Genomic DNA, 20420 nt, shown 5'->3' with positions numbered 1-20420 from the left:
AGAGGAGTTGGAAACACTAAATGCAGTGGTGGTTCGCACCACTTCGGCAGAACCAGTTGTTAAAATGGTGCCTTGTAAACAATCAGTTGTTAAATTATTTGAATCCCACTACCAGAACCGGTTAAATTATTTGAATCCCACCACTGCCTAAAGGGCTATATGAGGAAGGTCTAAATTAATAGACAATCCATGGTGTAAATCTACAGGATTATACTGAAAGCCTTGCTAAACACATGGGTAGTTGGTAATCTTGTAATACAGTTTTCTTGGCGATGATGGGGAGGTCGTTGATGTAATGGGAAACAGGCTAACGGTAGGAAGGAACCCAAATACCACTTGGATGGAGACAGATTGGGACCACAGTGACAAAAAGAATAGGATTGGGAAGGCCACCACTTTAAAGAGAGTGCGCGTGCGCACCACCTCCTCTCCCTGGGAAAACGCCTCTGTGAGCACAGAAAGTTGGAGAAACGGCGAGGTACGGGGCGCATGCGCACTTTCAACAATCGGCTCTGTGTCTCGAGCGCACACCCCTCCTTCGAACCCTCCGCGTGCGCCGCTCAAAAGCCAAGCAGCAAAGCGCACGCGTGAGCTACTCTGAAGTTCTCGCGATAACTACGAGCCACCCTAACATTGACTGGTCCTGTGGGTGATTCTCGCGAGATCCAGGGAATTTTCCCCCTGAAGTGGATCCCGCGAGATCCGAGAGTCTATATATAGAGGAGGGTTCGGGGGAGGCGGGCCCTTTTTTCTCGGTGCGTTATTCCGTCCGTTGCGCGCGCATTGTGCGGGAGCCTCACGCCTCGTTTTCCTGCCTCCCCCCTCCCGCCGTCCGTCCTTCGCGGATCTTGCAGAAGAACAGGCCGAGGGAGACCCCCACAAAGAACAACAGAAGCAACATGGAGGACAGCAGCATGGACATGGAGAACATGGGCTCCCTGCGGCCGCAGACCTTCCTCTTCGGTAAGCCGGAGCCCGCCTGCCAGCATTCCAACCTTTCCTTTATTTTCCTCGACCCGCTTTTTATATAGGGTGAAACGAACCACCGGGGTAGGGGGGGAGAGTAGAACTGGGAATGCCTGACCCAGATGGCCTTTCCCACGTGGCGCGGGTTACACGCGTGGCACCCTTGACCTTGTCAGGTGTGAATGGCGAGGCTTTTTGGTCCTGTCTTAAGACCCCCCCCTCCTCCACGCACACCTTTCCTTTCCCTCTGTTTCTGCCTCACTTCGGCCTGAGCCCCAAAGTTAAAAGTCAGAGGGGGGGGGGGAGGAGAGACTCGGCTTTTCGAACACGTGTAGTCTCTGGATGAGGGTTGAATACAACCGTTCTCATTTTGGGTTGGATCCAACTAACCAGCTTTTCCCCCCACTGGGAGCAAGAGGAAACGTAGTGGAAACTCTCTTTAATCTTTTCCGAGCACTGTCGGCTTTTTGTGGGTAAAGGACATATGGCAGAGAGGTTGTAAGTGAGATTGAGCACAAAGACTTGCTGGGTCCCATTCTTTTCCTGAATCACTCATCTTTGGCTATAGTACAAAAAAAGTCCTGTATTGTTCCCTTGAGAAAATACTGTCGCCAGTTACTGATATCACGAGTTGTCTAGCTGTGCTTGGATTCCGCCTTACTGGGGGCAGTATTTTCTGGCCTGCATGTGTTAAGATTGCCTCTACTTCATTGCATGGTGGAATATTACCTGCATATAGAAAACTGACACGCTAAGGAAAGCACTTTTGGCCTGCTTACTGATGCACTGTGTTCTGGCACAGAGTGTTTCTTTTGTGCAGTAATATGGCTTGTACACAGATTGACCTCCCTGAATAGGACCAAGGACAGGAAAAGACCCATGTTAGTGGGGCATAATGGAAAATTACTATGGAGCTAGTATTGCAGAAGCAAGGGGAGGAGATACACTGATGAATGGCCATATACTTAAGTAGGTGGTTCATGCTTGTCTTACAAGCTGTGGATTATATGTGACAGGATAACTTCTTTGTAACCTACAGGCATTTTGTGAAATTGCATCCTGTAAGGCTGCCAATCTTGAAACAAAAGTCATGCTTGGCTCACCGTATGATGAGTTATTGAAAAGTCCTTTAACTGATGCTAACGTTATTTGCCAGATTGTGTTACATTATAGCAAAAAAAACCCCCTCCTTTCTGCCTCTATGGTAATATAATTAATAACCATAACATTTTCCAGGTTTTGACTATGATTTCCTTTTATATTGAACAGATAAGTTGATGATAATGCATAAATCTCTCCTTTTTGCAGGTTGTGAACTAAAGGCAGACAAGGAATATCATTTCAAAGTAAATGATGAAGAAAATGAGCATCAGTTGTCGTTAAGAACGGTAAGTTCCATTTACTGGAAAGTAATAAAGAATCACTGAGCCATCTGAAATGCCCAGGAGAAATGGGTGTAGATGAATTAAATAAATCTGGTATTGTAGAATAAACGTGCAGATGCAGAAACATTGGTAGTTTGTCTTTAAATTGAGCCCCTCAAGGATTTTGGATGAAGCTACCAAGCTACTTGTCTGTTATCTCTGTGAGTCCACATGAGGCCCTTGAAGAATGCTGCACATAGTGGAATAGGTCATAGGGTTTTTAACTGTTACTACACTTCAACATTTGACCTTCCAGACAACAACAAATGCACTTAGATGTGACAAAATTTCCCAGTTTGGAATTGAGAGGGTCACTGAGCAAATTTTGATATGTATAGGATAGGTTACAAAAAAAAAACCCAAGTTGCTCTTGTACATATACAACTAAGTGAAATGTAGACCTGGCTTTAAGTTGAACAATTGCACAGATTCATGCAGAAATTAAACCTGTCCAAACCTCAAATTGTCATGCAGGTCAGTTTAGGAGCCGGTTGTAAAGACGAGTTGCATGTTGTTGAAGCAGAAGCGCTGGACTATGAAGGCAACCAGATTACAGTCACACTGGCATCCTTGAAAATGTCGGTGCAACCTACGGTAAGAATCCTTGTAAAAAAAGATGGGATAATGGGTTGATAGCGATGTAAAAAAAATAGTTCTACAACAACATGCCATGGCACTGTCAAATAATATAAAATCCACCAAGGATGGGAGAAATCAATTTCACTCAGTTGGTCTCAAACATTATAAAGGGAAGGAAGGCCAGCTAGCCTGCGCTCCACCACAGGCCTGGCAGAACAACTCATGTTTTATAAGCCCTGTGGAATCGTGTAAGATGACACTGTCCAGGTCTCATTTGACACAGCATTCCGCCAGGCCAAGGCCTGTGCCAAGAAGATTGATGATCTTCAGGCCAGAGATCACCAGCAAGTTATTTGCCAAGCAGTGTCCCTTAGCGGGGAGGGTATCTTTAAAATTGCAAGATTAATTCTGTTAAACCTGAAAGAAATTCTTTTATAAAACAACGTAAAATGCATTTATTTATTTATTAATTATTTGATTTAATATACCTCCCTATCCCCAAAGGGCTCATTTGTATCTCGAGTGCACGTATAAATGGCATCTAAGACAATGTCTTGTTTTGATGTTTTCTTTAAATGTCTTGGTTTTTTTTTTCCATAACTGCAAATATTCCCAGTACTTGAAAACTTCATTCGTTGCTACTGTAGTACCTGTAGCTTAATTTTTAGCATCAAAGTGGTGAAGAGGGAAAGGAAGAAAAGCTGAAGGTTAAAAACATATTTTGTAGTAAGCAGAAGAATTGCATACCGTCCCAGCAGATAGGGCTACTTGCATGTCGAGTTAAAACTGTATAACACTGAAAACATGAAACAGTATTATAATTAACCATAGTATTACGGGGTCCCCAGTGTGACTGCTTGTGGTTGCCATGGCTCCTGCCAAATGTTTTTAGGAAGTGGGTGGGGCCTGTTGCCCGGCAAGGTTTCCGTTTCACCATTGGAGACTTGATTGGCTGTGCAGATTTTTTTTTTTTTACACTGTTACTGAGGTTCTGTTGTATTCCTTGAGTGGCTGGCTCTGCCTCCTGCAGCAGCCATTTTGTGGGAGACGTTTTGTCGCTGCAACCACTGGGCCTTGTCATAATCCGAAATTGGCCTGCAGGGTCAAAAGTGGCTGGAAACTGCTGTGCAATTAGCTGGTTAATTTACAAATTATTCTTGAAAATAATGAACCTGTACAGCATACTTAGGCATTTTCATTCAATGCTTCGTACTTTCTTACATAAAATTTCCATGGTTTGCGTTTTGAATAGAACCTTGTGATACTAGGCATTGCACTCATTCCAGAAAAGGGAGGGGGTTAATGGAGGCTTTTTAGTCCTCAGATTCTCTGGAGAAAATTCCAACTCTTTTCCCCCCCCCCCTCCCCCCAGGCCTTTACAACTCCAAAAACAGGACTTCGAGAAGTGAAGTAGCTAATTCTAGCTTGGTTTTACTGTAGTTGTACTTTTCTCTCTTTCTCACAATACTAGAACCAGGGAGCATACATGGAAAATGCTGGGGGGAAGAATTAGGACTAATAAAAGGAAACACTTCTTCTCGCAACGGGTGATTGGTGTTTGGAATATGCTGCCACAGGAGGCGGTGATGGCCACTAACCTGGATAGCTTTAATCGGGGCTTGGACAGATTTATGGAGGATAAGTTGATCTCTGGCTACCAATCTTTATCCTTCTTGATCTGAGGTTGCAAATGCCTTAGGAGACCAGGTGCTCTGGAACAGCAGCAGCAGAAGGCCATTGCTTTCACCTGCATGTGAGCTCCCAAAGGCACCTGGTGGGCCACTGCGAGTAGCAGAGTGCTGGACTAGATGGACTCTGGTCTGATCCAGCAGGCTCTTTCTTATGTAGTTTTGAAGGAAGTTGGCTATCACTTTATCCCCATCTAGATAGTTTCAGGGAGTAGTCATTTTGGTCTTCATTAGAACAACTATATTTGTGTCCAGCAGCACTTTAGAGAACAACAAGATTTTTTTTGTGGTGTAAGCTTTTGAGCATCAATGCTTCCTTGGTCATATATCTGCATTTTGACATTACTGGACTCAAATATAACTTTTCCCGCCTGCAGTTCTTGTCAGGGGCATCAGTATAATGCCAAAAAAAGCATAAGTCCCAGTGTGGCTGTGAGCCGATTAGTTGGTGTAGGCATGCATCTATTTGCAATCATATCCTCCTAATAAAAGAGGAGGATTTTGAATTTATACCCCACTTTTCTCTCCTGCAGAGACTCTCAAGGCAGCTTGCAAACTTCTTTCCCTTCCCCTCCTCACAACAGACGTCTTGTGAGGCAGGTGGGGCTGAGAGAGTTCTTAGAGAACTGTGACTAGTCCAGGATCGCCCAGAAGGCTTCTTGTGTAGGTGTGGAGGAACAAACCCAATTCACCAGATTACAATCTTATTTTTATTTATTTATCATTAGATTTAGAAACCACCCACCCCCGGAGGGCTCTGGGCGGTGCACAACAAAATACAATAATTCATATACATTAAAACTCGTAACTTAAGCTCTATAAGCATAGCAGCATTCCATTTCCAAAACAACATATTACAAAATAGTACAAGATGGTGGCACCCGAGGGGGTGGAAGGGGACAGGCAGTTTACCACTAACCATGCTAGCTTTCATAATACTTGTAGGTCACTTTTTCAGCTTTTAAGTGATGAAGCTTTAATGCCATAATTTATTCATTTATGTATTTATCATTAGATTTTTAGAACGCCCTCCCCCGGAGGGCTCAGGGCGGTGGACAAATAAACATATACAGACAGGGAAAAATTAAAACCGGTACAAATATAATACAAGCCCTGTGGCCTAATACAAGCCCTGTCGCCTTAGCAGCAGTGGCGTAGGAGGTTAAGAGCTTGTGTATCTTATCGGGAGGAACCGGGTTTGATTCCCAGCTCTGCCACCTGAGCTGTGGAGGCTTATCTGGGGAATTCAGATTAGCCTTCGCACTCCCACACATGCCAGCTGGGTGACCTTGGGCTAGTCACAGCTTCTCGGAGCTCTCAGCCCCACCCACCTCACAGGGTGTTTGTTGTGAGGGGGGGAAGGGCAAGGAGATTGTCAGCCCCTTTGAGTCTCCTGCAGGAGAGAAAGGGGGGATATAAATCCAAACTCTTCTTCTTATTATTAAAACCAATAAATAGCAGTTCAGTCAGCATCTGAGAACTAAAGCCAAACCCCTCCGGTGGAACCCAAAAGGTCCCCACCAAAATGGACCACATAATTAAACAGAACAAGGGAAAGGGGGTAGGAGACAGGGGGCACCCTCAGCAGCCGCCCCCCCCCCAAAAAAAACCCCCAAAAAACCTGGTGGGACAGCTCAGTCTTAACAGGTCCTTCGGAACTCACCAAGGAGGGAGGCTCTTCCACCAGGCAGGGGCCAGGGTTGTAAAGACCATGGCCCTAGTGGAGGCCAGCCGCATCATGCCAGTCGCATACAACGTTGTGAGGATTCTGAGGTCGCAGTTGTGAAGCAAGATAAAAACTATGTACGTGGAGGGTAGTTTGGTGAACCCAACCAAAAATGGAATTTTTCCTGCTTCTTCATGGGGACCTGGAAGGGAGAAGAGATCAGGGAGAACTGGAGTCAGTTTGTCAGGGATGGTCAGAATTCAGTTCTGTTCTGATTTGCTAGAGAGAGTGAGAATAGAGGATACGAAAGATTTGCTTTTGTTGTCATTGGCTGTGTTACTTTCCCAGAGGTTTGAGAATATTCAGCTTCAGAAAATTCATATAAATGCAGCATAGAATAGGACAGCATCTGAGCTAGCAACATATACTTTTCCAGTGAGGTGTAGTGGTTAAGAGCAGGTGGATTCTAGTTTGGAGAACTGGATTTGATTCCCCACTCCTCCACCTGAATGGCAGAGGCTTATCTGGTGAACTAGATATGTTTCGGCACTCCTGCATTCCTTTTGGGTGATCTTTGGCTAGTCACAGTTCTCTTTGAACTGTCTCAGCCCCATCTGTTTCACAAGGTGTCTGTTGTGGGGAGAGGAAGGGAAAGGAGCTTGTAAGCCACCTTGAGTCTCCTTACAGGAGAGAAAGGTGGGATATAAATCCAAACTCCTCTTCTGCGCATCATTTTCTATTCCATAATGGGGCTAGAAACACTGTAATTATTACTGTCCAAGGAGACTGTGGGCTATTTCAGAGCCCAGCCCACACATTTGGTGTCTCTTGGAAGTTGCTGTCCTGAGAATTGAGAGATCCAGTCATAATACTAGCTTGTTGACTCAGTAAAGATGTTTTGGCCAGATGGAATTAGAGATGTAGACAACCTTCTTCCTTGGACTGTTTTTTTCCTGGCATCTGAGCAACCTGACGTGCTGACTCCTGCAACACAGTAAGGTCTGATCATTTTCACACAGTGATGTCACACTGCACAGCATTGCGGAAGGAGGCTGGTTTGCACAGAAGTGGCTCAAGCCCTGGGTACCTTGAACCTCAAAGTGAATGGTCTGTCTTGGTTTAAACTTCTGAGGGTATTTGAGGGGACACAAATGCGTGGGAGAATAGGTACTGCCAGTTTTACTACCGTTTTTAAAAAATATTTTTGCTGCAGCTGGGCTGGACCCAGGCAACTTAACAGCTGCTCGGCAATTGTTCACAGTTTGGTGGTACTTATTTTCACAGTTGTTCAGGCCGTGCAAGTGAATTAAGTGAATTGTATAGCACTATAGAAATGATGACAAATATTTTTGCAAGTGATGTTTTTTTGCTTCTAATGGAGGGAAACCTATGTTCCACCAGGCCTTTGGTAGAAAGCGCTCATTGTCCACTGTTCCATCTTACTGGCCTTCCAACTACTGTCAACCCTCTATTGCACAGGTATCAAACTCGCTGCCCTCCAGATGTTATGGACTACAGTTCCCATCATCCCACTGCCAGCACCATGCTGGCAGGGGATGATGGGAACTGTAGTCCATAACATCTGGAGGGCAGCGAGTTTTATTGGTTTGATCTCTGTATCTCCCCCCTTTTTTGTTCTCCCCTAACCTCGGGCAATGTCAAAGAACTGTTGAGGTGGGGAGACATTTAACATGGGTTACTGTAGGGCACGGCTGTTACTAGTCGCCATCAATACTTTTTAATGCCTAGGTTTGTAATATAAATTTGTAGTATTATTTTTAATGGTATCACTTATATTTTATAAATTTGTAAGCTGCCGTGAGCCAGAGCTGGGTTGGGAGCGGACAAGGGTATTAATTTAATAAAACAAATAAAATGTACAAAATACTATTTCTTGTTTATAATGTGGTCAAGGCAGCTCGGGAGAGACTGGCTGTGCATCTCCCATGCTTAGTCTGTTTTCAGCTATTTTGGCCAGCTGCCAGACTGTTCTGGAGATGGGGCGCAGCTTTGAGTCTTGTTTAATTAAAGATTTATTTTAATTTCCAAGTTGTCTGGTGCTTGTGCAAAATGTGCCCCTTCTTCCCAAACCTGAATGAATTTTTTCCAGGACTACAAGTTTGCTCTCATGTGCTTTTCTTTGTTCCTATTTTGTTTTGCATGTACTTATTTGGAAAAATGGCCTTTGAAGATATTAGTTAAAATGGAGGTTACAGTGTACAGCATGCTTTCTTTCTTCAGAACTGAGCACCGTTAATCTCTTTCTGGGGTCTGTAAATGGTGACGGCTTCGTTACTGACCTTCCATTCTTCACTTATTGTGAAATTCTTATCTAATGTTGTCTTGAACTATACGGGTAACAGATGATACCAGGTGCTCGGGAGCAGCAGAAGCAGAAGGCCATTGCTTTCACATCCTGCATGTGAGCTCCCAAAGGCACCTGGTGGGCCACTGCGAGTAGCAGAGTATTGGACTAGGACTCTGATCTGATCCAGCTGGCTTGTTCTTATGATCCAGATGAGCTATATGGCTACCAGTCTCGATCCTCCTTGATCTGAGATTGCAAATGCCTTAGCAGACCAGGTGCTCGGGAGCAGCAGCAGCAGGCCATTGCTTTCACATCCTGCATGTGAGCTCCCGAAGGTACCTGGTGGGCCACTGCGAGTAGCAGAATGCTGGACTAGATGGACTCTGGTCTGATCCAGCAGGCTCTTTCTTACGTTCTTAACTGTACAGTATTCTTAAGATATATAAAGCATTTTTTAACCCAGCTTTGTTCTTTTTGTCTTCAGGTTTCATTAGGTGGCTTTGAAATTACACCACCAGTAATTCTGCGACTCAAAAGTGGCTCTGGTCCCGTTTATGTCAGTGGTCAACATCTTGTGGGTAAGAAATTTAACTTAATTTTCTGCTATATTAACTTAAAACAGTTTGCCATTTTTTTGCTGACATATGGAAGACTTTTCAGTCTCACAAGTCCTGTCTTATGGTGTCTTAGCATTAGAAGAAGAGCCAGAATCTGAAGATGAGGAGGAAGAGAAAATTGTCAACACTACGGCAAAGAGGCCCGCCAATGTGACACTGAGTAAAGTTCCTCAGGTAAACCCAGAAAAGTAGTGGAAAGATGAGCCCTATTACCTGTGTAAAAACACCCTCCTGAATAATTCAGTTTTGTATATTTTGCAAAATGCCAGGAGAGGTAGGCCATCCCAGAAGGTGGACGGGCCACAGCAGAGAATGTGCATATATGGCGGCATTTGTTAATCTTTCCCATTTGCAGGGTGGCATCTGTACAGGGCCTGGCTCAGATCCACATAGCTGTTGTATTGGATCATAGGAGGGGAAGGAATCCCACAGATATGAGGGTCCAGGGGCTTTGTAGGGGATTATCACTACCTTGAACCCAGTAACTGATGGCAGCCAATGGAGTGATTGCAGAATGTGGCTAACAATGGCATGTTCTGCCTAGTTCCTGATAGTAACCAAGCTGCAGCATTTTGTGTCAATTGAAATCTCTGAGTTGACTTTAACGAGATCTTTGCAAAGCACATTAGAGTCTAGTCTTGACATCTCCCTGGCATGGGTTCAGATTGGCTTAAGTTGTGGCAGGGGCCATCCTCCAGGCTAGATTGGTAGAAAGCCCCTCCCCCCAGTTTGCTTCTCTAGCAATACTGTTTGATCCAGTAAAACTTCTCTAGCAATACTGTTTGATACAGTAAAGCTCCTAAGCCCTTGAGAAAGTCATTGGGGGGGTCAGCTGAAGCTCATCAAGGGAAGGTCATTGGGGGGTCAGCTGAAGCTCATCAAGGGCAGGAAGAACAATGTCCTTCAAGATTTCTGCCTTCCCAACCAGCACTGTGGACAGCAGGGATGCAGTACCGGTACCACAGGGCTTTATTTAGAGATTGAATTGAATGGGAGTAGGATTGAACCGTGTGGAGGTGCACAGGACCATAATGGGAGCTGGTCTCTGGGCACCTTTTGTGTAGTCTGAGGATCAACTTGAACCAGTTCTTCTCCTGATGCTTGTATCTGCCTCAAAGTGCTGACGTGGTCCATTGTATCAAGGATTGCAGATAATGTATTGTCGAAGGCTTTCACGGCCGGATTCAACTGGTTCTGGTGGTTTTCCGGCCTGTGGCCGTGGTCTGGTGGATTTTGTTCCTAAAGTTTCGCCTGCATCTATGGCTGGCATCTTCAGAGGTGTATCACAGAGAAAAGTCTGTTTCACGCTGTTTCACCCTTCTCACTTAGACACAGTGTGAAACAGACTTTTCTCTGTGATACCTCCCTGAAGATGCCAGCCACAGATGCAGGCGAAACGTCAGGAACAAAATCCACCAGACCACGGTCACACCGCCTGGAAAACCCACCAGAACCGATTGCAGATAAGTTCGGTAAGAGCAACAAAGAAGCATGGCCTTGTTGATACTCAGAGAGAGGTCATCTATCCAAGCTGCTCTTGTCCTGAAGCGAGACCGAAAAGGACGCAGAGCTTTGCTCAGGAAGGGTAGTTTAGAGATCAAGCGATAATTGACCACATCGTTTTGCTGTAGGAATTGCCCTTTAGGCCGAGGACTGGTGACTGCCTCTTTTAGTGGCCAAGAGAAGAACTTGTCAATTTGATCCTCACATCATTTAGCAGTCAGGATTGGGCCAAGGGTCCAGGGCACGAGTGATGGCCTTCTCAGATCCCAAGATCCTTTCAGTAGCCATTGCAGCAATTGGGTCAAGTGGCCATTGCTCCACTAGAAGAGCTGCTTAAGTAAAAGAGAAGTTGGATCCTTGCTCTTAACCCCGTAATGTGCATACAAAACCCACAGGTCTTGTTGGCTGGCAGCACTGCCGCTTACCCTTCCAGGGTGGGAGGTTTGATGTTAAATTTGATCCACTGGCATATAAAACATCTTGACTGACGCACGCTTCTTGCAGAAAAAAGCAAAACTGGCAGAGGAGGAGGATGACGACGACGATGAAGACGACGACGATGAAGAAGATGATGAGTATGTCATTCTAAGTTCTTGTTCAAAGAATGATCGAGTAGCATTTTGAAGCGTTCATCATAACATTTCAACAATATTAACCGGCGACACAGTTGATAACGTCGGGGTGTGCTGTAGTGGTTTAAAGGTTGTGAAGATAGTCTCAGATTGAGGTGCTGTGTGGTTTCCAGGCTGTATGGCCATGTTCTAGCACAGGGGTAAGGAACCTGCGGCTCGAGAGCCGCATGCAGCTCTTCTGCCCTTGCATTGCGGCTCCATGAGCCAAACTTCTGGCCCCATCCTCGCCCGCCCTGCAGGCAGCAGGGCGGGCGCACCAATTGCTCACGGCCGGCTGGGCTGCGCCGCGGGCTTCCGGCTTCCCTTCTCGCCCGCCCTGTTGAAGCGGGGCGGGCGCTTTCCCGGCGGCCGGCAAGGCCGAGCCGCCAGCTTCATCCTTGCCCACCCTGCAGGCAGCAGGGCGGACGCATCCTTTCGCTTCTCAGAATGAGCGGAGTAAAAGGTAAAAAAACCCAATATATGCAGTGTTATCTTTATTTTAAATGTCAAAAATTATTTGCGGCTCCAAGTGTTTCTTTTCCCATGGAAAATGGGTCCAAATGGCTCTTTGAGTGTTAAAGGTTTCCTACCCCTGTTCTAGCAGCATTCTCTCCTGACGTTTCGCCTGCATCTGTGGCTGGCATCTTCAGAGGATCTGAAACGTCAGGAGAGAATGCTGCTAGAACACGGCCATACAGCCCGGAAACCACACAGCACCCCAGTGATTCCGGCCATGAAAGCCTTCAACAATACATAGTCTCAGATTGTTTTTATTTACTGCTGTTGTGTACTGTTGGGTTTGTATTGATGTGTTGGAGGAACAGCAGAACCCCTTCAATCATAATTTCACTTGTGAAGGCAGTATAAGATGGACATTAGTTCCCTATTCTTGCCATGGTGGCTGTGGGGGACTGATGCTAGTCACAGACAGCTGGTATGTTCCAAGTCCAGCATTCTCTTACAGTGGAGGCTGCTGTTTCCATACGGTTGGCTCCTGAAGTCTTCTAAAGTAGTTCCTACTCTGGCTAGTAGGAGGAAGGAAGGGCTGGGGGAGAGCAGGTAGCCCCCCTGAGCGTATTGGCGAGTGCCAAATTGGGAATAATTGAATTAAGTCATTGCTTGAGAAATTGCCTTTTGCTTTTGTTTGCACAGGCAGCCTGTTGCAAACTGTAGGCTGTTTTTAAATGTAAAACTGGAGAAATGCATTAAAATGTTCTGTAGATATTCAGATTGTGAGGAATGTTTCCTGATTGCCATTTTGATTGTAGAGATGACGAGGATGAGGAGGATGAAGAGGAAGTGAAGATTCCAATTAAAAAAGTGAGTAGAGTACAATTGCTTCTTCGGTGTATTGCGTTTCCCTGTAGTCACCTTAAGTGTTCAGCTTCAGCAGATGAGATGTTCTGAAGCGACTTTGTGCGTGCATCTTGTGACCCTTTGCTGCAGTGTTTGTTCCCCCTTGCATCCTACTTGGTTGCTGCGTGAACCACTAGATGGTGCTATGGCTTAAAAGATTGAAAATCGTCTAGGCATATTCTCAATGCCTCTCCAGACTTCCAGTAGGGATTAATTTATCTGGCACCACCTGGTACGTTTTTATAACTTCTGCAATTGCTGATGGAAAAGGTGTGATCCAGAGTTCGGTACAGTAGAACCTCAGTTTTTGTTGGTAATCCGTCCGAAAAGAATCGATGAAAACCGAAACCAATGAAAACTGAGGCAAACTTTTCCATAGGAATCAATGTAAATCCAATTAATCCGTTCTAGGCACTCCAAAAAACATACCAAAAACACATTTTTGGGTGAATAAACATAGTGTTTAATGGTGAAAACAGTAACAAACAATAACACCAGGACCAGCTTCAGAGCCAGTGGACCAATGTCGCACCAGAAAGCTGTCCAAAGAGGTCTGTTTCTGACACCTCTTTAAGATTTGTCTGAAATGGGGCAAGACATTGTCATTAAACAAGTTGCAGACACGGCCTGCAACAGCTTTGTGCGGGTGATTTTTCTCCATAAACCTCTGCACCTTACTGCAAGTAGATGAAAGCTGAGGCAAATCGATGAAAACTGAGACAAATTTTTCACTGAAAAAATCTATGAAAACTGAAGGCAATGAAAACCAAGGGTCCACTGTATTTGCTTAGAGATCGGTCACTGTATTCAACATTGCCAACGCTCTACAACAAACATATGCACTTTCATGCAGTCTGTGACAATGTGTTCTCGCGCTCCAGAATGGATATGCCTGCAGTAGAATGATAGAATTGTAGGCTTGGAAAAGACCACAAGGGCCGTCAAGTCCAACCCCGTGCCATTTAGGAACACACAATCAAAGCATTCCTGATATATGATCATCCAGCCTCTGTTAAAAAAAATTTCAGAGAAGGAGACTCCACCACTCTTCAAGGCAGTGACTTCCAAGGCACCACTCATAGGCAAAAGCAATTACAGTGTCTGAATGAAAGCCAGCTACTGAAATATAGGCTTCCCATTCATAACCAATAGAAATGTTGCCCGAACTTGTGTTGTCTTCCTAGATGCCACTCTTTAGCTGAAGTCACTCTGCGTATCATGAATCGCAATCTTTAAGTAAGATGCCTTACTTAAAGATAATGGTAGACTCCTGTGCAAACCCTGGATCGTTACTGACCCATGGGGTGATGTCACACCACAGTGTTGACTAGGCAGATTTTGTTTATGGGGTAATGGTAGTCTCCTGTGCAAACCCCGGATCGTTACTGGCCCATGGAGTGATGCCACACCACAGTGTTTACAAGGCAGATTTTGTTTATGGGGTGGTTTGCCATTACCTTCCCCAGTCATTTAAACTTTATCTCCCGCAAGCTGGGTGCTAACTTTACCAACCTTGGAGGAATGGAAGCCTGAGTAAACCTTGAGCTGGGTGCTTGAACGCAGATCAAGAACAACTTTGACTATAGTCCCTTATACAAAGAGACTCTGTGTGAGAAGTATATTTGTCTGTGTGAGAAGTATATTTGAGTCGTAAGCTACTTCTATAGTGTCATTGAGCAGGAGGCCCTGGGAGTGGTTTGGGGACACAATAGACTGAAAACCTACATGAGAGGGATGCATTTTTGCTTGGGAGTTGATCGTTGCCCACTAACATTCATTCATAAAATGAAAGAGACAAGCTCAAGAATGTTACGGTGGGCTTTGTCTTTACAAGATTTGTCCTTTGATGGGACTCGTGTGAGAGGGAGGGATGATATCTTGGCTGATACATTGTCAAGGTGCCACAATGATTTATAATAAGACCGTAGTCATTTGATAGCAAAAAAATTTTTTGTGGTCCTATTCATGGGAAAATCCCTTCAATGATGGCATCTGTAATGTTATGTCTGTATTAAAGCTACTTTGTTAATCGCAGAAGACAGATGGTTTGCCTGTCTTCCGTGGGGGGGGGGAGGGGGGGTTATGAGGGTTGACTTTACCCGACAAACTGTCTCTCGCAATCTTGCTCTTTGCCTGATCACACCGAAAATGGATATCACAGGCTTCAGTGATGAAACGGGCGTCCCATCCTTGAGTGGAGTAAGGAACTTTTAAAGACAACTGGGAAGTAAGAGGCTGTATTTCAACTGAGACCCAGTTGTTGGTTTTTTCATTCTCTCTAAGCCTCTGGAGTGTTGGAGTGTTAATTTTGTATTAGCTATCTCAGGGGTCTTCAACCTGCAGCTCTCCAGATGTTCATGGACTACAATTCCCATCAGCCCCTGGCAGGGGCTGATGGGAGTTGTAGTCCATGAACATCTGGAGAGCCGCAGGTTGCAGACCCCTGAGATAGCTCTTTTGATATTACATGGGGAGCTGATGATTTCACCTTGGGAATTATTGCCAGTTGGGAATTTTTGCCAATTAATCTTTGAACTTCGTTTGGACAGTGGCGTTTGGTGTTTGTGTTTGCAAAAGTCCCTGTTTATGAACCCATTGAGGAAGAAGATTAGAGGAAGGGAGACCTTCAGCTTGTCCTCAGCAATTGGGCTGCTGAGCCCCCGACTGAGTTTCTTTCTTGGAGTGTTGGCAACGCAGGAGAAGAGGGTTGTGATGGACTGCTTACAAAAGGGTTAATTTGTAGATGCAGTCCTGCCACAGAGAAGAAACATAAAGAGTGTGTGTGCTCGTGGGGCAGTCAGAAAGAGTCAGAGCCAGAGAGAGATAAAAGCAGAGTGCCTGAGATCTCAAAGAGTCCTCAAAGCTAACAGGAAAAGCTCATTACTTCACAAAGGCTAGATAGCCCAAGTGTTGGAGAAGGACATCAGAAGGCCAGGGTGGTTGCATGAGACCTGAGTCTTAAGTCCAGGGGGAAAACTATTCCCGGCGATAATACTGAAACCACACGAAGGGCTTGGTTATAGTCTCTGCGGAGACAGCATCTTGATATGGGACGGGTGAGTCTCTGAGGGTGTGTGTTTTGTAATTGGCAGAGTCAAGAGAGAGTTTAGAGCAGTGGTGGCGAACCTTTGGCACTCCAGATGTTATGGACTACAATTCCCATCAGCCCCTGCCAGCACGACCAATTGGCCATGCTGGCAGGGGCTGATGGGAATTGTAGTCCATAACATCTGGAGGCATAAGGATTACTCCTATAAATTTAGAGCAGGGTGAGAGACTAACACTCAAGAAGAGCCATTTGGACCCGTTTTCATGGGTAAAAAGAAACACTTGGAGCCGCAAATAATTTTGACATTTAAAGAATAAAGATAACAATGTATATATTGGGGTTTTTTACCTTTTACTCCGCTCATTCTGAGAAGGGCAGGGATGTAATCCGCCCCTGCTACCTGCAGAGGCAGGCGAGGATAGGGGCCAGCAACCGGCCTGCGCCTTGGGAAGCGCCGTAGCCTAGCCAGGCGGGCAAGAAGCCATTAGGCGTGCCGGCCGTAAGGCAATTGTGTGTCTGCCCTGCCTGCAGGGCGGGCAAGAATGAAGCGGCGCGGCCTTGCCGGCCGCCGGAAAGCACCCACCCCGGCTCCAATGGGGGCTGGCGAGAGAGAAGGCCCATGGCGCAGCTGGCCAGCCGCCATGGGCAGTTCATGCGCCTGCCCTGCTGCCTGCAGGGCAGGCAAGGATGGGGCCGGCGGCTCTGCTCGTGGAGCCGCAGTGCAAGGGCAGAAGAGCCACATGCAGCTCTTGAGCCGCAGGTTCCCTACCCCTGGTTTAGAGGAACCCCAAAGCTTGCTATGTTCCAGCCTAGTGTGAATACTCTGGTGGAAAGGGTGGATGGTTTAAAGTATTTGTCCAGATCTGTGTAGGAAAATGTACCCTGAAGAAAGTAACGGAGTGAAGGAAAATCTGTTTGAACTGAATCAACATTCTATCGGAAACATCTGAAGTAAATTACTAAGAACTGTCTATTAACAACCAAGTATTTCTGCCTAAGGAAAAGTACAGCTTAATAATCCTGTAAATAAATGTTCCAACTTTGTTTAATTGTTAAAAAGCCTCACAGAGTCTTCTTCTGAAGCACCTAAACCAGCCTGTCAGGAGTAAACAGATTTGGAGGGAAAAGAGAGATCTCCTCGCAGTGCTAGATTTCCCTCAAAGGTGGCAGCGTGATAAAGCCTGACAGGATCAGCTTTGAAGAGCGTGTGTGTGTGTGTGTGAGGCCATGAATAAAACACAGGGCAGTCTGGGATTGCTTGACTCCATTTACTGTGTTTTTTTGGAAAGTGGGGGTAGAAAGAGAGCGCCAGTATATAGTGCTGCCTTCTCAGAAATGAACCATTTGGCTGGATCTCATAAGGATATAAAAGATACATGCTTACCTATATACTGGTTCAATTACATTTTGCAGCGTGTGTTTTTAACGAAAGTTTTTAAATTGAATCTATTATCATTCTAGCTGGTACGTGATTCTTCTGTGAAAAGCACACCAAAATCAAACCAGAATGGAAAAGATTCTAAGCCAGTGACACCAGCAAAATCAAAAGTGAGTGAGCCTAATATGATTTGATGATGGATTCCTAAAATAATGAGGAAAGAATTGAGAGTGGTGATTATAACCTTCTGGATGTGGGAACGGCGCAAGCAAGTTAAAGTCCGGTGTCTAATTAAAACCAATGTACTTAGTACTTTGGGAACTGGAAGTAGAATGACATAACTAGAGTTTATGTAACAGGCTATCATCCAAAGTTGGGAACTTTTGTCGTGCACAGCATACTAATAACAGCGTGTTATCTAATTGTGCAATTACCAAGTTTGTACTGGAGACAAGATTGGGGGGGGGGGGAGATGCAATTATTTGTCATCTTATGCGGGAGGTGCTCATACAAGCTGCTTGTGTTTCAGACTCCAGAATCTCACAAGGAGAAGAAACCCCAAACTCCAAAATCACCAAAACCCGTTTCTCTAGAGGAGATAAAAGCAAAAATGCAGGCGCAAGTACAAAAGGTAAATTAAAGTTGACAAGTCAGTCGGATATTGATGGCACGTTGCTGAGAAAGTAGTGAGCAAGGACAGGGAAGCAGCCTTATTTTGGGTAGGCTTGGATTTTAACAGTGGCAGAAGCGCCTCTATTTGGTTTGTCAGTCAGTGTGCAGCAAACCCAAGAGAAGACACCTGTCCTCGACGAGAAGGCTTAGATATAACCAGGCATGTAATTTTGGGGGGCTGAACTGTTTTTTGGCTGGTGGGCTTCCACTCATATGACGCAGAAGCTCTTCAGATCCGGAATGCTAGTATGGGAATTGGATATCGCTTGCATTAATGCATGGAAGTGTCTTTGTATTGATGGTCTGCGAATCACTTGGTTTATTTTATTCTTCGTTTCGGTTCTTTCTTTGCTCTTTCACAATAGGGAACTACTCTTCCCAAAATTGGAAACCAAGTTTGTGAATTCACGTTAAGAATTACTTGCTTCAGGACAAGAGGATCAGAAGAGTAATGGCATTTTATTAAAGGTTTGATGAAATCTCTCTGTAGTTCAGTACTGCCGCCGCCCCCCTCCTTCCCGCCCCCGGTCATTCTGCCCACTAGAGAATATAAGAGGGTTTCCCCAATTGCAAAACAATATATAGGTTAAGCTGATGAAGTGGTGATTGTGTGAAAAGCTTTCTGCTCCTTATGTGGTCAGCAAACTTTTTTTCACTTAAACCCACAGGATTCTCCAGCTCCATTTTAACCAAAAGAGAGGCGGGGGGGAGTGCTGTGGTTTTCTCTGCTGAATTTGGCCAGCCTACCCTTCAGCTTCCTTTCTGCAGAGAAGGGAACTACTGCTCTGGAGCCTCTGGCAATCTAGAGGCTTTCCTTTCCCAAAATCAACCAAAGCGGCTGTGTGAGAGCCGGCCAGAAAGGCGGTGGCACTGGTATCAGGGAAGCAGAGACTGTGTCGGAAGTTAGACCTTGTAGCCAAATCAACAAATTTCCCTATCAAAATTCCTTAAGCAAAACTGTTATGATTTTCTGCTTTTCCCAAACAGTTCAAAACTTGGTGAAGTAAGAGTCCGCGGCTGTTGAAGGGAGACAGTTTGAAAGCCGTTGCTGGAGCTACTGGAGTGGACTTGGACAGAAGGCAGGGCAGGCAGAGTTCAGACAGTATTTGCCTAACTGAGACACACCCTTCCTTTTGCTTTCTTTGAGTATGCTTTATAGAGTGAGAGCAGCCTTAAAAGGCAAAAAAAAAAAATACTCAATACCTTTAATCTATAAATGTACCAAGCGGCTTGTGTGGTTTTTTGGGAGCGTGTTTTTTTTCTTTCAAAACTGACGTAGGCCTGAATTTTTATTCACACTGGTCCTCTTAACTCCTGCATCCAGACGAAATACTTTTTCAGCCAGGAGTGCCCTCTTCTTATAGACAACTATTGCCTGCGTAATACTTATCTCTTCTAAATTGCATTAAATGTCATTCTGTCTGTATTTGAGAGAAGGAAGATCTAAACATGCTAAATTTCCTTTTGTGTTTTTTAGATTATTCAATCACTCTGGCAGTGGAGACAGACTCTGTAAGCAAAAAGCTTAAATGGTTCCTTTCCCCCCCCCTTCATTTTAAATTCTGTATGTTTAACCATTAATATCTGGCTGTCTTTTTTTATAAATGCTAAAGCTTTCCCTGCAGAGTCTGATTAATGTCGTCCAGAATGTTTTGCCAAGAATGTGTTGTCCAAAATGCCTGTTCAGTTTCTAAAGACGAGGATTCCACCCTTTGGTTCATTTCAAATATGTACGGAATGTTTTGATAAATGCATAGTAGTGGTGGTCAGACCGATGGAAATGACGGGAGACTAAATGTAAATGTGAAAATAAAAATTTAGTATTTTAAATACCGTTGTTGCCTGTTTGTTAGTATCACATTTTGGCTTTCCCTGTATGTTTGCTATGTATACCCATTTGGAAACATACAGTGACTGAAGTAGACCTGCATTTATTAAGAACTTTCAAGCTAAATGAAAAGAACTTGTGAGAGCCACAGCATGAGGGTGTAGTGGTTAAGAGCAGGTGTGGATGCTAAATCTGGAGAACCGAGGGTTTGATTCCCCACTCCTCCACCACAGGAGTGACAGAAGGCGTGCATTATCTGGTGAACCAGATGTGTTTCCGCTCTCCTACATTCCTGCTGGCTGACCTTGGGCTAGTCACAGAGCTCTCTCAGCTCTAACTACCTCTCGGGAGAGGAGGGGAAAGGAGCTTGTAAGCCACTTTGAGTCTCCTTACTGGAGAGAAAGGTGGGATATAAATCCAGACTCTTCTACTCTTCTAAATACTTCTTTGCAAAATGCCCACTTTGCTATGGGTGTGTGTGAGAAGAGCTGTCAAGTTTCAGCCAGCAACCTGGACATTCCTTAGTGGCGTTTTATGCAAGTACTAACCAGGGCCTACCCTGCTTATCTTCTCAGATCTGACTTCCCTGAACCATCCAGGTCAGGGTGCCCACTTGACTGCCAATCTGGTTTTCTTTTATTGACTATTGATATCCCAGACACTTGGTTCCTAGACCTGGTTATCCTGAATCCTTCACCTCGCTACAGATTCTTTCTGTCCATTTCTATGAGCACTGTAGCACTCGTGTGATCTAGGACTTTTTATTTATTCATTT

At 45.0% G+C, this 20420-nt stretch overlaps 1 protein-coding gene across 1 annotated transcript; it reads left to right on the top strand.

Annotated features, from left to right (window-relative positions):
* Nucleotides 1-718: 718 nt before the first annotated feature.
* Nucleotides 719-19647, top strand: NPM1 (nucleophosmin 1). Its single transcript, XM_048500080.1, has 11 exons — nt 719-963; nt 2275-2354; nt 2865-2984; nt 9116-9209; nt 9322-9422; nt 11256-11326; nt 12631-12682; nt 17229-17315; nt 17675-17776; nt 18183-18262; nt 19293-19647. Exons 1-11 carry the CDS (start codon nt 900-902, stop codon nt 19396-19398), a joined length of 957 nt encoding a protein of 318 aa, XP_048356037.1. The 5' UTR covers nt 719-899; the 3' UTR covers nt 19399-19647.
* Nucleotides 19648-20420: the final 773 nt, after the last annotated feature.

The sequence above is a fragment of the Sphaerodactylus townsendi genome, linkage group LG01, assembly GCF_021028975.2.
Source record: "Sphaerodactylus townsendi isolate TG3544 linkage group LG01, MPM_Stown_v2.3, whole genome shotgun sequence".
NCBI classification, from domain to species: domain Eukaryota; kingdom Metazoa; phylum Chordata; class Lepidosauria; order Squamata; family Sphaerodactylidae; genus Sphaerodactylus; species Sphaerodactylus townsendi.
This window is presented reverse-complemented; position numbering and strand designations above follow the sequence as displayed.